This window comes from Rhinoraja longicauda, chromosome 40 (genome assembly GCF_053455715.1).
Source record: "Rhinoraja longicauda isolate Sanriku21f chromosome 40, sRhiLon1.1, whole genome shotgun sequence".
NCBI classification, from domain to species: domain Eukaryota; kingdom Metazoa; phylum Chordata; class Chondrichthyes; order Rajiformes; family Arhynchobatidae; genus Rhinoraja; species Rhinoraja longicauda.
In genome coordinates, this window is record NC_135992.1 from 8,195,606 (window position 1) to 8,218,934 (window position 23,329).

At 46.1% G+C, this 23,329-nt stretch overlaps 2 protein-coding genes across 3 annotated transcripts; one reads left to right on the top strand and one right to left on the bottom strand.

Moving 5' to 3' along the window:
* Window positions 1-1,846: 1,846 nt before the first annotated feature.
* Window positions 1,847-8,556, bottom strand: thap7 (THAP domain containing 7). The gene is given in 6 exon segments (XM_078430787.1): window positions 1,847-2,573; window positions 2,576-3,150; window positions 3,962-4,084; window positions 7,021-7,176; window positions 7,295-7,395; window positions 8,362-8,556. Coding segments are annotated over 6 exon segments (1,221 nt in total). The 5' UTR covers window positions 8,548-8,556; the 3' UTR covers window positions 1,847-2,493.
* LOC144611589 (zinc finger and BTB domain-containing protein 20-like) lies at window positions 8,406-22,961 on the top strand. 2 transcript variants are annotated; one of them, XM_078430786.1, is made up of 3 exons: window positions 8,406-8,562; window positions 10,215-11,791; window positions 13,999-21,809. In XM_078430786.1, the coding sequence occupies exons 2-3, from the start codon at window positions 10,237-10,239 to the stop codon at window positions 14,253-14,255; spliced, it is 1,812 nt and encodes a 603-aa protein (XP_078286912.1). In that variant the 5' UTR covers window positions 8,406-8,562; window positions 10,215-10,236; the 3' UTR covers window positions 14,256-21,809. The 2 variants fall into 2 exon arrangements, 1 of the variants encoding a protein (XP_078286912.1); XR_013549543.1 differs by lacking the exon at window positions 8,406-8,562 and adding an exon at window positions 22,500-22,961 and having other exon boundaries at window positions 13,999-14,574.
* The last annotated feature ends 368 nt before the right edge of the window (window positions 22,962-23,329 follow it).

Here is a 23,329-nt window from a genome sequence, read left to right on the forward strand (position 1 = left end):
CACCAGCAGAGGGCATAGCTATAAGGTGGGAGGGGACGGTTTGATGGAGATATGCGGGAAAGGTGTTTTCAGAGTGATGGGGACCTGGAACACATTGCATGGGGTGTTTGCGGAGGCAGAAACGATAGTGGTGCTTAAGAGGCTTTTAGATAAGCACATGGAAGTGCAAGGAATAGTGGGATATGGAGCATGTACGAGCAGATGAGATAAATTTAACCAGATATCATGCTCAGCACAATCATTGTGGGCAAAAAGGGCCCGTTCCTGTGCTGTACAGTTCTATGTTCTATGCTCTATTTCCTTTTACCTTGCTCGCCCCACCCATCAGCTCTGCCCATCACCTTCCTAAACCTATGTCACTATTCTATCTCCCTGAAGAAACTCCTTAATTCTTTCTCAATGACCAAACTTGTGGACATTTGCTCTTAAATTTCCTATTACAGCAAAGTATTAAAGCTCTCCCCGGAAAAAGATAATGTTGTTAAGCGAATACACATTTAATTGTTGTTCAGCGACAGTAGGAGCCATTTTGCGTTTATTAGTTATTTTTGCATATTATTATATTACCTTGTATCCTGCTGTATTTTGGACACGAAGAGATTAATGCTATGCTTACGTGTGGGCTGGGCGGAGCCAGAGAACATCCAGCTTCGATGTGTTCAGCTGTTGAAGCCAAGAAGGGGCTGACGTAGATACAGCCAAAAAGAACCAGCAGCCAAGATGTAATCGGTTGTAGATCTTACTGACAAGAAGATTAATAAGAAATCTCCACCGAAGATAGATCTGGCAGTTCGTATTAATTACATAGATTACAGTAGGATATAGATTTTTTTTTACCAAGCAAATCAGTAACAAGTCGATGACAAGAGATATGCCAATATGTTATATTGCAACTTCAAATAAAACGTCTAACTAATTCAAATGTCGTTGGAGGTCTCTGTTATTGTGAGTGCTTGCGTCATTAAACTTTTGTTCCACCTAATCTGTGTAAGCGGCAACTTGGGAGCTAATTTGATCGACGAGAAGCTGGCCGCTTTAGCGAGAATTCAGTTGTCGGGGTGGAGGGGGGTTGTGACATTTTAATCATTGCTTTGTTGCGACTTATTTTGATAGACTGAACATTCTCCGGACCCCAGTGGGTGAGTGGTGGTGCACAATCTCGTCATGGTGGATGCCAGGACCATCCTTCACCCAGCAATGATGCGCATCGGCGGAACTCCCAAATGAAGGCGACTCACCAGCACGTTTTAAAACGAGCAGCATTTCATCAGTCTGCCTTGCGGCAGCAGATAGGATAGTGGTGTTTAAGAGGCTTTTAGACAGGCACGTGGAAGTGCAAGGAATAGAGGGATTTGGATCATGTACTGGCAGATGAGATCAATTTAACTAGGCTTCATGCTCAGCGCAAACATTGTGGGCAAAATGGCTCGTTCCTGTGCTGTACTGTTGTCCGTTCTATGCTCTATTTCCTCTCATCTCACTCCCCACCCACACCAGATCTGCCCATTACCTCCCCAATCTTGCCCTGCACAAATCCACCCTTGTGCTCAGATCCAATTTGTTTACATATAATGAAGATACCCTCAAGGCAGAGCAACAAAAGAAAATCCACCCTGGAAAATCCTATTCTTCATCGTCAGACCCTACCTGAGCCCAACACATGTACACATGGTGGGAGAAGCCAGGGTCAGTGATGCCCAATGACGTTGAACGTTGCTGATCCAAATAAGAAAAGATCTGATCAAGGAAAAGTCAGGTTTGTAACTACAAAAGGCAAGGAGAGTGAACAGGAGATTCAAAATAGACAGTGATTAACAGTGTTTTACAGAACTGAAGTGCTTCATAATAATGATTCAAGTTACTTTATTTTAAACAGTAGCATATTCAAATGTTACATTTCATGTCAGGCAAACATCAACAACTGATTGCGAACAAATGCCGTCTGCACGTCTCGGTGCCTCAGAACAATGGCGCCAGTCACCACACACTGCTGTCATATAGTTCCCTCTCAGCCACTTCAACCTCACCTTACTTAATCTCTCCCTAGGTCTCTTTACCACTCCACATCTCCTACCCACTAATCACACACTGTTCCTCTCTGCCTCACCCGATCTCTCCCATTAATCTTTCCCTCCTCTTCTCTCAGCCAGGATTTATGCTTCTCCATGATCCATTCAATCCCCTCCCAGAAGATCCGATCCCATCCCCTCTATCCCCACCTATTCTAGCACTTTCCTCCCTCTCACCTCCCCAACCATTCCTCTTCACGCACTGATTACCTCCCCATCAGATGCTTCCTCCTCCCATAAACCACATAATTCTCAGTCCTCTCCCCTCATTGCGGATCACTTCCCCTCCCAGCACACCTCCCCCTCCCTACCTCTCGTCTGCGTGTGACGGCTCTCCACCTTCATTGCTCTGGGCTCCATCCTGGAGGCTTGGCTCTGTTCAGCAGGTCACTGAGCTGCACAGTTCAACAGCCTTGTTTAGTACCTACACCTCGAACACTTCCATCTGCGGGGCCAGATGGTTGGCCAAGCCCAGCTTCGCCCGCCGCTCCTGCAGCCTCGTGCTCTCAGGAAGGTGATGCGGGACCTCAGCTGGCTCTCGCGCTTCCTGCTGGCCCGCAGCTCCTTGCTGACCTTCACAAAACTCTCCTTCAGGACCTCCGCCCTCTTCTTCCAAACCATTGGGCAGCCCACGGTATAGCTGTGCTCGACTGCGATGTGGGCCCCAGGGTTTAGGGGCGCTCTGGGAATGCGTGCCATGTACAGCGCGACTGGAATGAAATCGTGCAGATCGTCCTGGATTTTGGCCGAGATGTCAGTCAACACATCGGGCTGAGACAACAAGATGCCCATGCAGGCACTCCCTTCACTCTCCGTGCCGTCCAATTCCATCGGCTTTGACTCGGCGTCCACCAGGTAAATTACAGTGGGCATGGAAGCCTCCAGCTCAGCCTGACTAGAGTACAGCGAGGCCTCGGTGAGCTGCGTTTTGCTCGAGCTGTTGCCTTCACTCACCCACGCCTGGGGAACGGAATAATCTAGGACCAAGGTGGAAGCTTCCTGGGGAAAGCTGTAGCTAGTCTCCAAGCTGGACGTGGGGTTCCCGAGATCCACGTCAGGTAAAGCAGCATTGTTAGTAGGACTGGAGGAGAGGATGGACAGAAGGGGGGAGTTAAACACAGGGGAAGCTCTACAGTGAGCACACAAGGCAACAATGCCAATTTTATCCCCTTCCCAAGTGCTATTCCTGACGCACAGCCAGTCTCAATAGCACACCCATGACCCTTCTCTGATGGAACAGGCCCTTTGGCCCAACTTGTCCATGCTGGTCTAAGCTGGTCTCATTTGCCCACATTTGACCTATATTCTTCTAAATCTTTCTGATCCACTTACCTGTCCAGTGCCTTTTAAATATTGTTATAGTACCTGCCTCAACAACCTCCTCTCGCAGCTCATTCCATAAAGCCACCATCCTGTCTGTGAAAACGTTCCCCCTCAGGTCCATATTAAATCTTTCCCTTCTTACCTTAAACCTATATCCTCTGGTTCTTGATTCCCCAACTCTGGGTAATAGACTCTGTGCATTCACCCGATTTATTCCTCTCATGACTTTATACACCTTTGCATGATCACCCCTCAGCCTTCTGCACCATGGAATAAAAGCCCAAGCCTGCCTACTTCTCCCTTTAGCTGAAGCCTTCAAGTCCTGATATAATCTGACAGCAAATATTCAATGATATTCACTCAAGAAGGCATCAACACTAAAACCTGATTCTGCTACACAGCCAGCCTGGGAACATTGGCTCTTATTATCTCTGCTTCAGTTATGGTAAAGACTGGACAGACTCCTATGGACAGCACCGACCATCTGATTGCTGCCATTCAAAGCACTAAGAGAGCAAAGGACTCTGATTTTTGGTGAACAATCGAGTGTTAAAGCACCAACCCCTCACCATTCACTGGTGGCCACTGGTGCTGCTGCCTTTTCTCTGTTTGCTCTGATCGATATCACATTTTCTTGAGGACCCAGTTGGAACAATGTGGGGACCGCCTCATCGCGCAGCCGGTGGTAACCACTGTGAAAACAGAAGGTGAACGATGAACTCCGACCACGACGTGCCCACAACCAGAGAGGGGTGGAGATGGGAAGATGTGGCCAATAGGCTAGAGCACAACACTGTAACATCCTTCTGTGTGGGAAGGAGCTCCAGATGCAGGTTTAAACCAAAGATCGACATAAAAAGCTGGAGTAACTCAGCAGGACAGGCAGCATCTCTGGAGAGAAGGGATAGGTGACATTTCGGGCCGAGACCCTTCTTCCTTCTGTGTCATCTCCATGGAACAAGACTGAAAATGGAAAGATTACGCCGAGACGAATTTTGTTTAATTGAGGGACTGCCACAAGCACGAGAGGGTGTCGAAGTGCCAGACTCAGAGGTCAGACATTAAAGTCCAAGAATGAAAGTCCAAGTCCTATTCGTAACAAGGACAGATTCCCCCTTGTCCTCACCTTCCACCCCATCAGCTGTCGCATACAACATATTATCCTCCAACATTTCCGCCACCTCCAACGGGATCCCACTATTGGCCACATCTTCCCATCTCCACCCCTTTCTGTTTTCCGCAGACCTTTGGTTATTTCTGCTCCAGTGATGGTAAAGACTGGACAGATTCCTATGGACAGCACCAACCATCTGATTGCTGCCATTCGAAGCACTAAGAGGCTGCAAGGGAGCAAAGGACTCTGATTTTTGATGAATAATCAAACATCTCCACCCCTTTCTGCTTTCCGAAACTCCCTAGTCCACTTGTTCCTTCCTACCCAAACCACCCCCTCCCCAGGTACATTCCCCTGCAACCACAGGAGATGCAACACCTGTCCCTTTACCTCCGCCCTCGAATCCATCCAAGGACCCAAACAGTCTTTCCAGGTGAGGCAGAAGTTCACCTGCACCTCCTCCAACCTCATCTCCTGTTCCAGGTGTCAACTTCTCTACGTTGGCGAGACCAAGCGCAGGCTCAGCGATCGTTTCGCTGAACACCTCCGCTCAGTCCGTCGTAACCAACCTGATTCACCGGTGGCTCAGCACTTCAACTCCCCCTCCCATTCCCAATCTGACCTTTCTGTCCTGGGCCTCCTCCATTGCCAGAGTGAGGCCCAGCGCAAATTGGAGGAACAGCACCTCATATTTCACTTGGGTAGTTTACACCCCAGTGGTATCAAAATTGACTTCTCTAACTTCAGATAGTCTCTGCTTTCCCTCTCTATCCCCTCCCCCTTCCCAGTTCTCCCACCAGTCTTCCTGTCTCCAACTATATTCTATCTTTGTCCCGCCCCCTCCCCTGACATCAGTCTAAAGAAGGGTCTCGTCCCGAAACGTCAGCCATTCCTTCTCTCCAGAGATGCTGCCTGACCCGCTGAGTTACTCCAGCATTTTGTGTCTACCTTCCAAGTATGAAAAGTCAGGGACAAAGCAATTGTCACGCCATCGTTGGACAAGAGGAGAATAATGAGAGCTGGGGACGTGGAGATTCCATGTGACATGAGAGAGGACAGAAACCAGGGACATGTCAGCTTAGGTAGAGTTGTGCATCTTTATCCGAATAAGGAACAGAGTACTACAACATGGATACACCAGGAACTGCAGCTGCTGGAATTTTGCGTAGAAATCAACATGCTGAGGCTAGCTTGCATCTCTGGAGGACATGGATAAGTGATGTTTCAGGTTGGTATACCTCTAGACTGACTGTAGTACGAGGGATAAAAGCTGGAGGAGAGGTGGGGACAGGACAAGCCTGCAAGTGATAAGTGGATGCATGTTATAGGGATTTACTTGACGGATGGGTGGACAAAGACTACCGATGACAAGGAGACAAAAGGACATTGCCTGAAACTAGAAAATTCCACTTTCATGTAAATTTGGTTGTAAGATACCCAAGCAGAATTTAAGGTATTGTTCTTAATTATCGCTTGACCTCTCCGTAGCAATGGAGAAGGCCCAGGACAGACAAGCCAATGTGGAGGTGGAAAGACTTAAAATAACATGACCAGAAACAGCCATTGAGCTTTCAGTCGCACATCATTTTAACTCTACTTCAGTTCCCCCCCACCCCGTGTTCTCGCACTCAATTTTCTTCTCCCTTTGTTCACCTTTCCCATCCCCTTCCCCCACTTGGTTCCATCTTGCTATTATCCTTCCCCATCTGGTTTCACCCGTCACCCTCTGCCCCACCAGGTTCCATTTGTCTGTCATTTCCTCCCCACTGGTTCTGCCCATCACCTGCCAACCTTGATCCTACCACACCTGTATCCTGGCAATCTTTCCTCTTCACTCAGTCCTGATACAAGGCGTTAACCCAAGACATCAACTTACACCCTTTGCCTTCCAAGATGCAGCTTGACCCGCTGAGTTCCTCCAGTATTCAGCCTTTTGCTCCAAATTTCAACATATACAGTCTCTGTTGTCTTCATATTACAGACAATCAAGTGACTGAAGTGTTGCTGGAATGGATGCAAAATGTTTCTGACAGCTGTTATACACTCAAAGATTATAAAACACAGGGCTGTGGAAGAAAGCATGGAATCTGGAAAGAGTAATTGTTACTAGACAAAGTGGACCCGTTGGGCCCAAACCTCTCCTGCATTGGTCCAGCACCCTGTCCTCCCCCCCCCCTCTCTCCTCAACCCCTCCCCCTCCCCTTCTCCCCCACTCCCCCTCCTTTTAAACATTAAACTGTGAATAACTTAAAAAATATAACACCGATTTCAATAAAACTACTTGCATTATCACTAAAGTGACAATGGTGAGTAAGGTGGGCCTAAAATTGTCACGATATCGTGTAGCTGTTTTGGCTGAAGTTCAGTCACAAACAAGATAACAAACGAGAGTTTTAGTATATAGATGGCCAAAAACATGCCTGAGCAAAGCTGGATTTGAACCGTCAATCCTCTATTCTACCGCGTTTTTTAAACACTTAGGCTATTAGCCATCAGACTGATGCTGCACATTACCTCTGTCCCACAAGTTCAAAGCACTGTCTTTCAAAATGCCTTGAGCAGAAATAGACAAATTGCGAGGAAGGTATCCAGGGAACAGTCCCATCCAGGTTCTTTCGACCACTGTTGATCAACCAGATCTTACGCTGACTTTTCTCTTTCTTTGGTAACCTGTGTAAACCAAGACAAATCAAACAAAATACTGTAGTAGTGTGACATGGAGGATTGCAAGCATGCTGGCGATGTTGAGAAGGAATGAGGCCAGGCGTGCTGGTGCTGCTGTACTGACCTGTGAAAGGTGATGCCATTAATTCTCGAGTCCTTTGTGTCCCGCGATCTGCAGCCCTCAGCAGAGCAGTGGCGAGGCATGGCATGCACTTTGGGAGCAGCCTGAGAGAAACCAAAGAAGGCTTCAGTCTCATAATGATCATCATTCCACATCCCTCCCTATTCCCAAAACTGCCCATTAATGAGGGCCAAGGTCAGGAGACAACAGTGGTCATTGGGGCCAGAGGTTAAGGCGACGGAGGAGGGGAGACATGGGCAGCAGATAAGGAGTTGAGGGGACAGCAAAGTGGGAGATGGGAAAAAGAGAGGCAACCAAAGGGGTGTGGGGAAGAAGGGCAGCAAACGGGAAGAAAAGGGTGGCTAAAGGCAGAAGATGGGGGGTTGGGGAAGAAGGGCAGCTATGGTGATAATGACAAGGTGGCAGGGGCATTTCCTCTCCTCAAGCCCCCCTCCTTGGTCAGCTCTTTGCCTTTCTTTCCCCCTCTCCCTCCTTCTTTCCCCATCCCCCTCCATTCTTTCCCCATCCCCCTCCATTCTTTCCCCATCCCCCTCCCTTCTTTCCCCATCTCCCCCTTCTTTCCCCATCTCCCCCATTCCTCCCTCCTTCACCCTCCCACATTTCTTCTTCTCTTCTCCTCCTGCCAGCATCCCTCACTCCTTTTTTTTCTTCCTCCCTCCTTTCCTGTCTGCCTTCTCCCTCCCTTATTCCCTCCCACTCTTAACCTTTCCCTTCGTCCTCCCTCCATCCATCTCTTCCTCCCTCCATCCTTCTTTCCTTCTCTCTCATCCTTCTCTCCATCCCTCTCTCTCTCTCCCTCCATCCCTCTCTCTCCCTCCATCTCTCTCTCTCTCCATCCATCCATCCTTCCTTCTCTTCCTCCCTCCATCCTTCTTTCCATTTCTCCATCCCTCCCTGTGCGCTCTTTGCCTCACTCTGTCCAGTCGACCTCACTAAAATGGCGGCCACATTGGCTCCTAGTGACGTCATCGCCCAATGACGCAAACCCCTCCCCCATCTCCGACCGGCCGTGAACAACGCATGCGTGGGATGCGTGCCGAACAACGCACGCGTCTCGTTGCGTGATGACGCACAGGTCCCGTCGCCCCGCCTCCTGAGGGGTTGACGATGCCGAGAGGAGTCGAGAGGGCGAGCGGCGCCGGCGGCGGCACCGGGACCGCCACATCCCCCACACCTCTCAAGTGAGGCTTGCGAGGGCCGCCCGCCCGCAGAGGCGCAGCGCGGGAGATCGTCATCGGGAGAGAGCGGAGGTCCGTTGTTTTGCGGGTCGGCGGGTCAATGCCAATGGGCCGCAGCACACACGTGATCAGAGGCCCCGCTGCCATCGGCTCGGATTTAAAGGGCCCGTGTCCCACCTTAACCCCCCCCCTCCATCCTGTTTAAAGGGCCCGTGTCCCACTTTAAACCCCCCCTCCACACTGTTAACGGGCCCATATGCCACCTTAACCTCCCCACCCTTCGGCCTGTTAAAGGACCCGTGTCCCACCTTAATCAACTCCCCTCCCCCCGGGGTTAAAGGGTTCATATCCCTCCTTAATCCACCGGACTGTTAAAGGGTCCATATCCGGCCTTCTGGGTCTGCAGCATATTGTCCAATTGTAGCCTCCAGGAATGGCCCAGAAGAGGCTCTGTTACATGGCAGCCAGGGCACGGATGGCACTGCCATGGCTCAGTAAAGAGTCCTCAGCCTTGGTGCAGAAGATCCACAAGAAAAAAAATGTTGGAGTAACTTAGCGGGTCAGGCAGCATCCCTGAGAAAAAGGATAGGTGTCGTTTTGGGGTCGAGACACTTCTTCCATAGAAGGGCCCCAACCCGAAATCTCACCTGTCGATGTCAGCACCCAGGAATATAAAGCTGCTAACTCTCTCCTAAATTTATTTGGTGAAGTACATATGAAATAATTGAATTGCGAAAAAAGACATATTTTGATTATTAAGGCTGAACTGATTGAATGAAAGAATATTTAATATAAAATAAGGTGCCAGACAAATGTCACCGATCCACTTCAGGTATCACATATATATTTCATTAATTGCAATACCTTATTTATACATAACATAGAAATAAAATCAGTTCATAATGAGCCTCTAATTTTCCGCTAAACAGATAGTCCAGTAATTAATAAGCTAGCGTCATTGCTGCAAATCTTACCAAAAAATATATTTTGCACAATTTCCCAATGGTAGGCAATGGCCTGAAAAGCATAGTTCATGTTAAATAGGACATTCGCTTTGTCCCTCCCCCAATATCAGTCTGAAGAAGGGTGTCGACCCTAAAAGTCACCCATTCCTTCTCTCCAACCCATTCCTTCGCTCCAGAGATGCTGCCTGACCCGCTGAGTTACTCCAGAGTTTTGTGTCTACTTTGAACTTAGTCTTGATTGGCAGTGTTTATTGGAAAGGTATCCAGCAAATGAAATTAAAGTGAAGTTGAGTTGCTAATAGCTGATGGCAGATTGTGATCCCTGGTCTTGCCCTATATCGAGCATCTCCGTGTCATGCTTTGCCCCACTCTCCCACCTAGTTCATTATTCCCCGCTGCTTTCTCTTTATTTACAATCTCCCCTCCCATTCACGCTATTATTGTTTGGCCTGTTCCCATCCTGCTTCTCTCCCTCTTTCCTCACCTGTTGGGTAAGATAATGTTGAATTATAAGATAGAATATCCCTTGGGGAATGTTAGAATGTTAAGAATTTGGAACTCCATGTCTGAAAAGAAGATGGAAATAGAAGTCATAAGGAATTTGAATATCCACTTGAAGAGGCGTAATCTGTAGGACTACCGATTTAGTACTGGAGGACAGGATTAGACTGGGCAGTTCTTTTGCAGCTGACACAGAGATGAAGGGCTGTATAGCCTGCATGGCAAACGTTCTGTGATTTCTATGTTTCTGGTTTGCAGGTTGACTTGTGCAGTGAGCAGAATGGCTGAGCAACTTCATAGCATCAACCTCCAGAATTTCAGCAGGTCCCTTCTGGAGACACTGAACTCGCAGCGCCTGGGTGGTCATTTCTGCGATGTAACCGTACGTATCCATAACACGGCTCTCCGAGCCCACCGCTGTGTCTTGGCTGCAGCTAGCCCCTTTTTCCATGATAAACTCTTGTTGGGTTACAGCGAGATTGAGGTCCCACCTCTGGTCTCAGCCCAGACTCTGCGACGACTCGTGGATTTTATGTACAGTGGCTCGCTGCTGGTCTCTCATGTGGAGGCTTTGCAGATCCTCACAGCAGCGAGTGTCCTTCAGATTAAAACCATAATCGATGAGTGCACGCGGATCATTTCACAAAATGCCCAACAAAAGGCTCAGTCGGACCAGCAATTAACTGGTCAAAAGATGGACCTCTCCGATGAGAAGGAAGCATCTGTTTGCCAGACCACTGGTGACCAGATCCACAAGTTTCCCATGGGTTTTATTGAAACAGCATTGTCACCCCACACTGCTGAGCGAGAGTTTGACTTTGTACAGGGAGGCTCAAAGAACACAGCCACAGGTGATGGTGGGTACAAATCAGAAGAAATGGTCCCCATTCTGTGCAGGCAACAAACATTAACATGTCAGAAGGGAGTTGGAGAGCAGTCCATGACCGACCAGGAGAACCTGACTCTAATGGACACTGGCCGCAATAATGAGGTGCGTGGAATCTGGTACAATACTGCAGCCAACCAGCGGCCCGAGATGGGGCTTTTGTCACAGGGCAGTCACAGCCGCAAGCAACGGCAGCCAATCAGACTTCAAATGGCTGACGGAAGTCAAGTGACCATCAAAGAAGAAGACGATGATCTCCTTTACTGTGGGGAGAGCATCGCTGTCCGAACCATTTCCAATCAAACCACAGAACAAGTCAACCAAGATGAACAGACCGAGGAAATCACTGAGGCGAATGCGTTTGACCCCAACCAGAGTGCAATGGAGGATCGACGAGATTCTGGTGGTCATCTGAGTTTGAGTAACAAAGGAGATGAGATGGAATTTTTCAATGCCAGTGATCTCTTACCAGATGAACTGAAGTCCTTTTGGCAGGGAGAGAAGGAGGAGAAGGACACTGCCGTCCAGCAAAATCGCAAAGCGGACTGCAAGTCGCAGCTTGATGCTTCTTTTCCACGGCCTTCAACATTCATGCAAGACTTTCTCCCAGGATCGACCATGCAATCCAACCTACGTAACCAGGGCTGTTCTGCACAATATAATGTTGAAGAAGAAGCCACTAGATCCGGCACAACTACTCACCGCAACCTTTACCAAATGGGCCTTCCTCAGTCTCCTCATCACCCACCATTGGCCTCCACCTCCCAGACGTGTGTGTCCAGCAGTCCGGCACAGCCGTCGTGCCAGAATCCCCCGGTATTCCCAGATGGAAGCTCCAGCTCCAGCCAGATTCCCAGTGACGCCGAAAGGAAACCCTACGGGTGCACACAGTGTGGGAAAACCTTCAGCTCCAGACAGAACTACGCCAAGCACATGTTTGTCCACACCGGTAGGTTTCAACACTATTGTTCTCTTTTATTAAACTCAATCTTTCCGGTTCTTTTTTTTTTTAATAGCATTTTTATCGTACAAACAGAAGCCTTTTGGGCAATTGCTTTGTTGAATAAGAATCAGTCCCTCTTACCGTAGGAGCACTGCAATGTATTACCTACCAATGTATTACCTACAGGTATGTAGGTTAATTGGCTGGGTAAATGTAAAAATTGTCCCTAGTGGGTGTAGGATAGTGTTAATGTACGGGGATCGCTGGGCGGCACGGACTTGGAGGGCCGAAAAGGCCTGTTTCCGGCTGTATATATTTGATATGATAAGAGTATATCTCCCTCTCAAAAATTCCTGATTACCTCCTTTTTCACCTTCCTTAAAGATAGTGTTCAAAATCATAATCATTGTATTTTTAGAGAGAAAATAATGTCTTTGCATCGTCCTGAATTTTCCCTATTACTTTGAGTCTGTCCTCGCACTCCCCCAATCATCTACTGATGGGAACAGCTAATCTCTATCCTATCTATCATTTCCTTATGCACCTCGAGCAAATCTTCCAAGGAGAACAACCTCAATTTCTTCAACCTAACCTTGTAGCTGAAATCCCCAGTCCCTGCAACCATTAAAGCAAATGTTTTTTGCACATTTTGCAGGACCTTCACATCCGTCCTAAAATGTAGTGACGAGAATTGGAACGAAGGCCCTAATTATGGCTTAACCAGTGTTTCCTATCTTGCCTGCTTGACGAGAATTGGGACGAAGGCCCTAATTATGGCTTAACCAGTGTTTCCTATCTTGCCTGCTTTTGTATTCCATGTGTATTTATGAAACACGGTGTGCCATTTCCTTTGCTAATGCCTCTCTCACCAGGAATTGCCAATTTCAAAGATTTATGTACAGGTTAAACCATGTTCCATTCCTAAGAACTGTTTGTACCCCGGACTATTTGTAGGTCAGGAATGAGCAAGCATAGTGTGTGGGAGAGGATCACAGAAACAGCTGTGACAGGAAAGCAGCCGCCAGCTGGGCTCAGTGACTCAGTGAGTGAGTCTGCTCAGTGTTTAGTTTAGTTTAGTTTAGAGATGCAGCATGGAAACAGGCATGTCGGCCCACCGGGTCCACGTTGACCTGCACTCTAGTACCATGTTATCCCACTTTCACATCCTACACTCGAAGCACAATTTACAGAAGCCTATGTCTTTGGAAATGTGGGAAGAAACCGGTGCCCCTGGAGAAAACCCAAGGGAGAACGTACAAACTCCGTACAGACCTAAGATACTAGAGGAATAAGATGGACCACTCTGTTAAAATTGCCTATACTGAAGTGTAGTATGCAAAGGAGCCATTTTAGTAGGCAAAACCCGCCGTTCGTTATCCCTCTCGCAGTGTAATTATTATTTTGGGGTAACAGTATGTGTGATGAAATGCAGAATATATCTCATCTAGCAATTCACAGATTTTTGTTATTTTTCTTTAACAATATTTCTGCAAGTTTCTGCCCACTAAAATGGTGTCATGACATACTATGGTTTTTAGGGTTGAGTGGTCTATCTTGTTCCTCTAGTATCTTTGGTACAGACCATAGTCAGGATTAAACCATCCTGGTTCAGGGTCTCTGGCATTGTGAGGCAGCAGCTCTATCCCACTGTGTTGCCCCGTGCCCGCAGCTGTGCGCAGCACATCCAAGCCCCTAATCTTTGTGGCTCGATGGTGGGCGGGATGGGGTGGAGCTGGGAGGAAAAGGCACATGGAAAGGTCCAGCTCCCACTCAGCAGAAGATACCTGCAGACCCACATCAACTGGAAATGTGTGAGGAGTTAGACACAAAGACCTGGAGTAACTCAGCGAGTCAGGCAGCATCTCTGGAGAAAAGGATATATCATTACTCTATGCTGAAGCTATGTTTAGCTACTAAATATCTCTCAGCTGACGTAAAATTATGACCACATTCCGACTGAGGTGAAGGGCGGTGGTTAGGAGCAAGGCCTGTCTGGCTCTCACTCTCTCCCTTGCTCTGGTGTTAATAATACCACTTGCAGGCCTTAGGTTCAGGCCATGAAGGGTTGTGTAAACATGTATGGAGAATGTTCCTTTTATGGCACCAGTTTTCCACTGATTTGCTGCTTACTGAATGGTTTTAATCACTGTTCATTTTGTGCAGTTGAAGTCTCCGATTTACTGATGTCTTTCCTCTCCCCACCTCCTCCGCAGGTGAGAAGCCTCATCAGTGCAGCGTGTGCTGGCGCTCGTTCTCGCTCAGAGACTACTTGATAAAACACATGGTGACGCACACAGGCGTGCGAGCCTACCAGTGCCCTGTGTGCAATAAACGCTTTACACAAAAGAGCTCCCTTAATGTGCACATGCGGCTCCATCGTGGCGAGAAGGCCTTCGAGTGCCACGTCTGTAACAAGCGTTTCTCGCACAAGACTCTGCTGGAGAGGCACATGGCCACACACGTAGTATAAACTGCCGGTGCACTGAGCCCGAGCTGTACAAGCCCCACACCAGTTCTGCCTGGGGAAGATCGACGTACTCTGCAAACCCAAGCCCTCCTCATGCACCGACGAGTGTTAGCCAGGAATATCAACCAGCTTTTGAGTGAACACAATGTGAGGAAGAGGTAGCCACCATAAAGGTGGGAACAGCTTAAACTTCCTCCGTTTTCCACGCCCCGCCCCTCAACATCCTCCAAACCCTGCAAGTAGCTCGGAGTGGCTGCAGCAGTCAGGATCACACTCTGGCACCACAGAGCAGGAAAGACCCAGGTCCTGGGTCTCTGTTCAGGTAACTAATCTGAGCCACTGCCCGTATCCACCGGTCAGAAAGAGAAACACGCGGCAGAGTGCACTAGCCATTTGTAGATGTTCTGATGAGATTGCCTTGGCCGTGATGCCCCAGAACAGTTAATAGAAATAGTCACTAAAAAAGGCTATTCAACCCATTGAGGGATAAAGGGCTAACCAGCCTATTCGTGTTTCACAGAACACTGCCCTAGAGTTCTGATATTATTACAATACAAAAGCATATTGCCTTTATATAGTGCCTTCATTGGAGCAAAATATCCTAGGGTGTCCCACAGGAGTGTTTTTAAACAGATACCTAGCCACGTACGCAAATTTTGCTACAAATAACCAAAGGCTTGGTCAACAAAGAGCATTGTAAAGGAGGAGAGAGAAGCCAAAAAATGATTTAGGGAGAACATTCCAGAGCTTAAGGCCTTGGCAGCTGAAGTCATAGTTGCTGGAAGAGGAGCAATTAAATTTTAGGGATGATCAGAGGGACAGAACTGCAGGAGCAGAGGAAAATCTCTTGAGGGAATGGGATTTAAAAGGAATGAAAACCATGGGATTTTTAAGCCCAGAAGTGAATTTTAAATGAGATGTTGCTTAACTGGGACCCAACGTGAGTCGGCAAGCACAGAGATGAGTGTGAATTGAGTCGTCGTGAGTTCGGGCCCAGTTTTACATGGGAGGCCAGCCAAGAGAATCAAGTGGCATGGCTGGAACCTTCCCAGCTGAGACTGACAGTCTAAATGCTCAGCCATCTGCTATTTATTACTCCAGCATTTTATGTCTATGCTATTTAAATGCAGTGAATTCACTACCTTCTGCAATTATTTTTAATCCTTCAACCTATTCCTGTATATTCTCCTTCTTACCACTCTGTTAAAGGGAATAGTAGGTCCGCGTTATCCAACATATTTTGGTCTTTCACTGTTTTACTTTCGTCAATTCTCCCTTTGGCCTCCCTTTTTCCAAAGTAAACAAATCCAATTTAGTCGCACTAGCCTCATAATTATAATTTATTTCAGCTCCGATAATATCCTCATAATATCTTCTCCAGCCGCTCATTCTTTTGTGTGGTGACAAATACCCCTACGGTGGCTGAAACGTAGACTCTCTGGCTCTTATATTCTTTGGCTCAGCCAATAAAGGAAAAGATTCTGGAGACCAAACTGATCTCCCGGTGGCTGAGCACTTCAACTCCCCCTCCCATTCCCAGTCTGACCTTTCTGTCATGGGCCTCCTCCAGTGCCATAGTGAGGCCCACCGGAAATTGGAGGAACAGCACCTCATATTTCGCCTGGGCAGTTTGCAGCCCAGTGGTATGAACATCGACTTCTCCAACTTTAGATGGTTCCTCTGTCCCTCCCTTCCCCTCCTCCTTCCCAGATCTCCCTCTATCTTCCTGTCTCCACCTATATCCTTCCTTTGTCCCGCCCCCCTGACATCAGCCTGAAGAAGGGTCTCGACCCGAAACGTCACCCATTCCTTCTCTCCCGAGATGCTGCCTGACCTGCTGAGTTACTCCAGCATTTTGTGAATAAATACCTTCGATTTGTACCAGCATCTGCAGTTATTTTCATATACAAAAGATTCTGGATTCCAGACACAATAGTGAATGAGTTGAACAGCCCATGTTTTTTCTCTGTCCACCTTGTGTAAAGAATCCCAATTGGACATTGTATCCAAGGTCATGTGGGGGTAAACTAACCAGCATGGTATCTTCAGCATATCATGCATTGAATTGATTAGTTGCAACCCCTTTGAAAATAATCTAATTAATGATATTGTTTAAATTTGACACTCTCATTGATCCGTTTTTCATCATCCGACTAATCATATGTTTTTGTTAAAGATGCAAAAGGAACTCATAGTGTGCAATTTCCAGCCTCCTCCAGGCAGTACACCAGTCTTGCGGTGGATTTTATTATTCAGCTGATAATTGGACAACCAGCCACTTTAGCCATGCAGTTCCTAATATTTTTAACTGCTGTCTGAAGTACTTAAGTATTTCAAAATTAATAAAATGTGCTTGGATATAATTGCTGTTCGCATGAAATCCAGGCTGGTGGCTTGACATGCCTCCATCCTCACATGTCATATTTTTATAAAGCTGCTGTAATGATTACTTATCCTGTCTGTGCCTGATGGTAATACCACAGTGGTTACACATGTCAGGAAACCTTCCCTCCCCAACCTCCATCAGCCGCCACTGTTCCAGATGATCTTCCAGTGTCAGTGGAGCTTCATTCAATGATATGCCCTCCTTATTTTGTCTTCGTCCTCAGATAATCTTAGTCCCCTATCATGGTGATTGAATGTTGAAGCCATGGCAGCCCAAAGGTATTCTCTGTCCTTTCCCCCAGGAACAGCCAATGTGTCGGCTGAGACTGGTCGTATTTTACCAAAATCCCTACCTGGGGCCACAGGGAGATGCGGACATTGGTATATTGGGACCCGCATTGCTATGAGGCTGGTTTGAGAAAGCCAAGAATTTATATCAGTGATTCTTTATATTTTATTTATAGATCATGAATATATATTTATCACAGCTTCTTTGTAGCTTCAGACAAACCGGCAATATTGATCAGCCAAAGGTTCACAGGCGTTTGTAGGCCGCGTTAGATTCACTGACCTTGTGCAGACTGATGTTGCTCATTTTGGCATCCGGCATGGAAGTCAACCAGTGTTCTGCTGCAGATTAATTAGCGGGGACCCAGTCTAAAAGCAATGTGATGGCAAGCTAGGATCACCTCTATTCCTATCCTATTACAATTAAGCAGCTTGTCACTGTTCAAACACATGAGTGAGTGCTATCTACAAAGCTGAATGACATAAAATGACCTTTGTGGCAAGAATTAGGACGATTTCATCCCATTGTAAGAGTATTTAAAATTGTACCTTCTTAGTTTTCTGCAACAACAAAAAAAAAAAATCTTTGCCTATGTTGCACAGTATGCTGTAGTTATCTTTAAATGACAGTTGGATTCAGCAACTGGAGCAAGCCGCAACATTGCAAGCTATCACCCTGGTCTCCGGCTTCCCTCCAGTAGAAACAGAGTGTCTGTGAGATTGCTGATGAGATATGGAGCCCAGCAAGATTTAGCAAAACAGAAAATGTTAGAGTAACTCGACAAGTCAGGCAGTATCTGTGGAGGGAGTGAATAGTGATGTTTCAGATCGGGACATTGATTATAGTAAGGGGGAGAGAAAGCTGGAAGAGAGAGGTGGAGAGGGGGGGGGGCAAGATAAGTTATTGGTGGATACAGGTGAGGGGGTGTTATTTAATATTTAAATGACTTTCCTTTTACTGCTTTAGCTGTAGGTTCAGTGATGATCTTGATCTATGGGACTGCCTGCCTTTCTGCCAGATTTGACATACTGTGCAAGATGGCTGGCCAGAACCCTGTGTAGAGCTTGATTTCTGATCTAGCGTCATGTGACTATCTTGGAATAGTGGCTGCAACCTGTGGAGTCGCTGCTGATCCCTGTCCAGTGCATGTCTAACTGTTGATTAAAAAATGATTAGTTCAATAGGAGGGTTGAACACTTGCCCACGTGCTCTGGAAGCCAAATCCTATCAAGTGATGAATACTCTGTGTAGGACCCTTTAGGATCAGGCAGTGCTGTGAAATCAAAAATACTGTGTCTGTTTCTAATCTCTCGCCAAAAGGATCCAAAATACTGTCTAGAACATTGCTATCATGTTTCATATTTTCAGCTATACAAGCCTGTATAATTGGAGCACATCTTATCGCCAAGCAATGTATTGCTGCAGGAACTCCTCCAGAGATCTGTTTAATAGCTTCACTACTAATGCTGCCTTGCTCTATTTGTTAGCAGTCTGTGCATCATTTTGTTGGTCCATCTGAGATTCTCGGATCTTCGGCTAGTGCAGATCCAGAATGTGATCTCACCATAGAAATCATACCAACTTCCCCCTCCTCTGTCTCAATTGGTGAATGTGCCACTAGCTTTAGAAATAACCCAACGGCGGGGCTTATTGATGTCATTGGTGGGATATCTGCTCTGAATCTCCATCCATTGATCAATATGCTGGTGTCAGTACGGTTGGGGTTTGGTAAGGAGTGAGCATAGCTTTTATGGGCTACTCATTCACAAACTGGAAAAGAAAGTAATATTCTTTCCCTGTCCACCTGCTCTGAACTGAGTCTTTTGACGAGGCAGTTTTGGATTGAGCTTGGTTCTAAACTCAGACGAGAATTAATTGAGGGTTACTGGACTGCCCTAGCTATATTTTCTCCCTTGTGTCATAACTGAACCTGTTCCTAGCCCTCTAATTAAACCAGTGGTGAATTAAGCAGAGGGTGCAGTGAACTTTAACTACGGAAAGCATCTTCTGCCATTGTTTAATGAGAACTGCAGCTCCCAATCTGAGATTAGCCACCTTGCAAGTCAAGTGTAGATCCTGGGATCTTGCTCAGGCTTTGGAATACTTCCAGACAAAGCTAGGTTGGAAAAGGGAGAATCCCAAAGCAAGAATGAAACTCCAATAAGGAGAGCAGGTAGGAGGAGGAAGCAAGAAAGACTGCGGGGTTAGAGAGCACAGGGTGAGGGTGTATTTCGGGCAGTGTTTGGCAACTGTCAGTGATGGAACTGCCATAGGTTGACGGAGGCGTGATGGTTCAGAGATTCGTGATCCACATCACTGCCCCTGGAATTCCCGATCACTGCCCTGGAAGTTCAGTTCATGATCACTGCCTGGGGATACCTAACTAATCCTGTTCACTGCCCAGGGTTACCAGCTCCTGATTACAGTACCCAGTCACTCTGGCACGGATTCCTGATTAAAAATAATTAGTGTTCAGTGTTTTAAATTCAAAACAGTAACATTTGCTGAGATGAACATCTGTATTTAAAAGGGACGGAGGGTACTGTCTCCCCGGGGAGTCAACACCTCATGAAATTGTACTTCACGGAGGCTCTGCACCTTTAGGAACTGTACCACAGAGAGTTGGCACCTCCAAAAACTGTACCCCCAGGAGAGACAAAAACTCCCCCCAGAGTCAACATCATTGGGACTGTACCGCAGAGAGAGTCAGGAACTGCACCCCAAAGAGGAATGTCCACCTATTGGGGTGGGGGGGGGGGGGGGAAATACAAGTATTTGGCTGAACAAATTTGTTAATCGAGAGATGAAAAATTCACTTGTGGAGACTGTGACAGGGAATTAGTTTATAGAAGCATTGGCTTTTGAAGCAGTTATAGAGCGTGTGTGTGTGTGTGCGTGTGTGTGTTGATGATTTAAGTGCCTCAGTGCAAGGAATCCACTTGTGACAGCATGTGTGTAATATTGTGGAACAAATGATTTTTTAGAGAACATTTTTTTCATAGGGTTGGATGTTTATAACTCGCAAAAAGGATTTAAAAATATTTAATGACGTGATAATTTTTCTTTCTCGGAGTAATACGCAGCTGACTCAGTGTCATTTGCTTCTGCCTACGGACTATATGTAGTAATGGGTGTGTGTGTGGATTTTTTAATGTGCAATAGCTTGTGGGGTGAAGCTGCCCATATTTGGAATGGTCTTCAGTGCCTCTGGCTGGCTGGCCAGACTACTATTTTGTCAGTAAATTGCAACAGTTGCTGGTGGTGTCAGTCTGCCAGTGGTGTATTGATCATGATGCCCATTCCCTACTAGATAGGTGTGGAATAGGAGCTTGAGGTTACATTTTGCTTTGCTGCTGCTGAACATCGTCAAACAGCCCCAAGCCCTGGGAAGACCATCACATCAAGCACTGAAGGAAGTGGGGAAATTAAAGTTTGACTGCGAAATACAACCGTATAAAATCTGACACATCTCATGGGAGTTGTTGGAGAGCCTACGTGAATCTGACTGTCTGTGCAAGATGAGGAATGTGGTGATCCTGATTCCCGGATTGTTTATCTTTTTACACGGAATGCAAGAGCTAGAATTTGAATGGAGTTATTGTACATGCAAACATATTCTGCAATGTTGTGTGCACAAAGTTTCCATTCCACAAATGACCTGAACCTATGCAGTGCAAGGTACATGAATGGAATGTTCTCCTGGTCAAGTGCACAACCTTTAAATCATTCTTAAGAAAATATTTAAAGATAGATGTTTGTTCCTGTCCATGATTTCCAACGTGGTAGGATGTGATGTTTTAACACCAGGTTTATTTTGTGTATCCATACACATTGGTTTGGTTTATATCATTGTCACGTACCGAGATACAGTGAAAAACATTGTTTTGTGTGCTAGCCAAGTAAAACATCTATACATGAATACAAATAACCATGAGAAATTTAGTGCTACAGCTACAAAGTGCAACAAAAGATGGGATATAAGGGCTGTAAAAAGATAGATCGGGGGATTGGGAACACATCTTAGTTTATGAGAGGTGCTTTCAAGACTGATAATAGCAGGGAAGAAGCTGTTCTTGAATCTGGTGGTACTTGCTTTCAAGCTTTTGTATCTTCTGCTCAAAGGGAGAAGAGGGAATGATTGGAGAGTAAGCAGAATGTGATTGTGTTGGCTGCTTTCCCGAGACATTGTGAAGTATTCATAGAGTCATTGGGGTGAGGCTGGTTTGCGTGAGTTTGAGTTTGTTCACAACTCTCTGCAATTTCTTGTCTTGGGCAGTCCTGTTGTCAAACCAAGCTGTGATGCATCCCGATAGGATGCTTTCTATGTTTCATTTACAGAGTATTGATGTGTCAATTGAGAAATGCTGAATTTCCTTAGTTAACCGAGCAAACTTTTCTTAATCTTCAGAGACTCTCTGATCAATGCCCTCGTTTGAATCTTACAGGTATAACAGGATTCTTTCCACAGTTCAACTGTTTGCTTCAATTTGGCCAGAGTCCACGTGTTGCATACTTCATCCTTTCTTCTTTATTGAAATAACTGAACACTGATGTAACTGAAAACACCACCAAGTCTTTTAACTATTTGCTCCACTGCTGAACTTAAATTAACCAGTAATATCAATGTCACTTTAACAGAAAGTCAAGGCGCTCTTGACATGAGCATTTTTATGTATGTGTAGCTGTTTTCTTAAACAAAATAAAGCAAAGAATAAAATGTGCAGTTAAAATGTTGTAAATGCAGACATGTTGAATGGATTTGCAATGTGTGATATTACAAAGGACCTGAACTTATTCAGGAAGATATGATTGTGAGAGCTGAATTTTAATGTTTACAGTAGCTTTGTATTTGATCTTGCACTAAAGCCCGACTCAAAATCCAAGTTTTTTTGTCTGTATTATGTTTAAAAGTCACAAGTTACCTGAGAGCTCATTCTTTGGAACCCGATATTTAGTAGCATTGTTGAGCCCCAGGGCAATCTGACCACATTCATCAAACCCATTTATCGTGGGAGATTGAGACTACATATACGCACACAAGGTGTCTGGAGGTTTTTCCATAACTAGTTCCAAGTGGTCACGATGCTGACACTGCTCATGGTCATTATGTGGCACCAAAGGTTGAATAAGTGATTCCCCCTGCCATTTTTGTGCACTACCTACCCTTTTTACCGTGGGAGTGTTTGAAGGGACGTTGCAGAGAAAGTTTTGCTCTGTAACCGACTCATCCTGTAACTCCCGTGGGAGTGGTAGATTAGGCAGTGCAGCAGAAGCTATACTCTGCACCCTATCCCATGTTGTACCCCACTGTGAGAAAAAATAATAAGGGCAATTAAGTGAAATCACTTTATTGCTGATATAAAAACAGAAAATGCTCCAAATACTCAGCAGGCCAGGTAACATTTGTCAAAAGAGATTTAGTTAAAATTTCACTTCAACAATTTTTCATCAGTAAATCCATCATTAATATTTCCAGCATTTTCTGTAATTGCATCGGCAGTTTTTGCCTTTCAACCACATGTTATTGAGTTATCCCTTTATTGTTCCCGTGTGATATGGTCTCTTTGTTGCAGGAGTCCCATCAACACCTGAGATGATGCTGCCTGTCCCGCTGAGTTCCTCCAGCATTTTGTGTCTATCTTCGATGTACAGTAAACCAGCATCTGCAGTTCCTCACTACACACTCCATCCCGAGACGTGTCTGCATCCTTCAGCTTCCTCAAACCCCACTAATCAGCAATGGAAATAATGCTACAGGGCTATCTTTTTCTGGAGATTCTTCATGGGTTCTTGGTCCTCCAAAATATTCCAAATGGAATTTAAACTGGAAGTGGCGCAGTGTGGACCTAAGCAAGAAGGGCTTCTTGGAGAAGAAGAGCTACATTAAAATTTAGTTGCATTTGATTGAGTAACTATAGTAGAGTCAAGTCAAGTCTACTTTATTTGTCACATACACATACAAGATGTGCAGTGAAATGAAAGTGGCAACGCCTGCGGATTGTGCTCAAACTACAAACAGAATAGAATTATTTTTTTAAAGACACAACACAAAAAATAAATTAATACAGTAAATTAATCCCTGGTGATATAAGAGTTAACAGTCCTGATGGCCTGTGAGAAGAAACTTCGTCTCATCCTCTCTGTTTTCACAGCGTGACAGCAGAGGCGTTTGCCTGACCGTAGCAGCTGGAACGTTCCTTTGCTGGGGTGGTAGGGATCCCCCATAATGTTGCTGGCTCTGGATCTGCACCTCCTGATGTATAGGTCCTGCAGGGGGGCGAGTGTAGTTCCCATTGTGCGTTCAGCCGAACGCACCACTCACCGCAGAGCCTTCCTGTCCTGGGCAGAGCTGTTCCCAAACCAGATTGAGATGTTGCCGGACAAGATGCTTTCTACAGCCCCA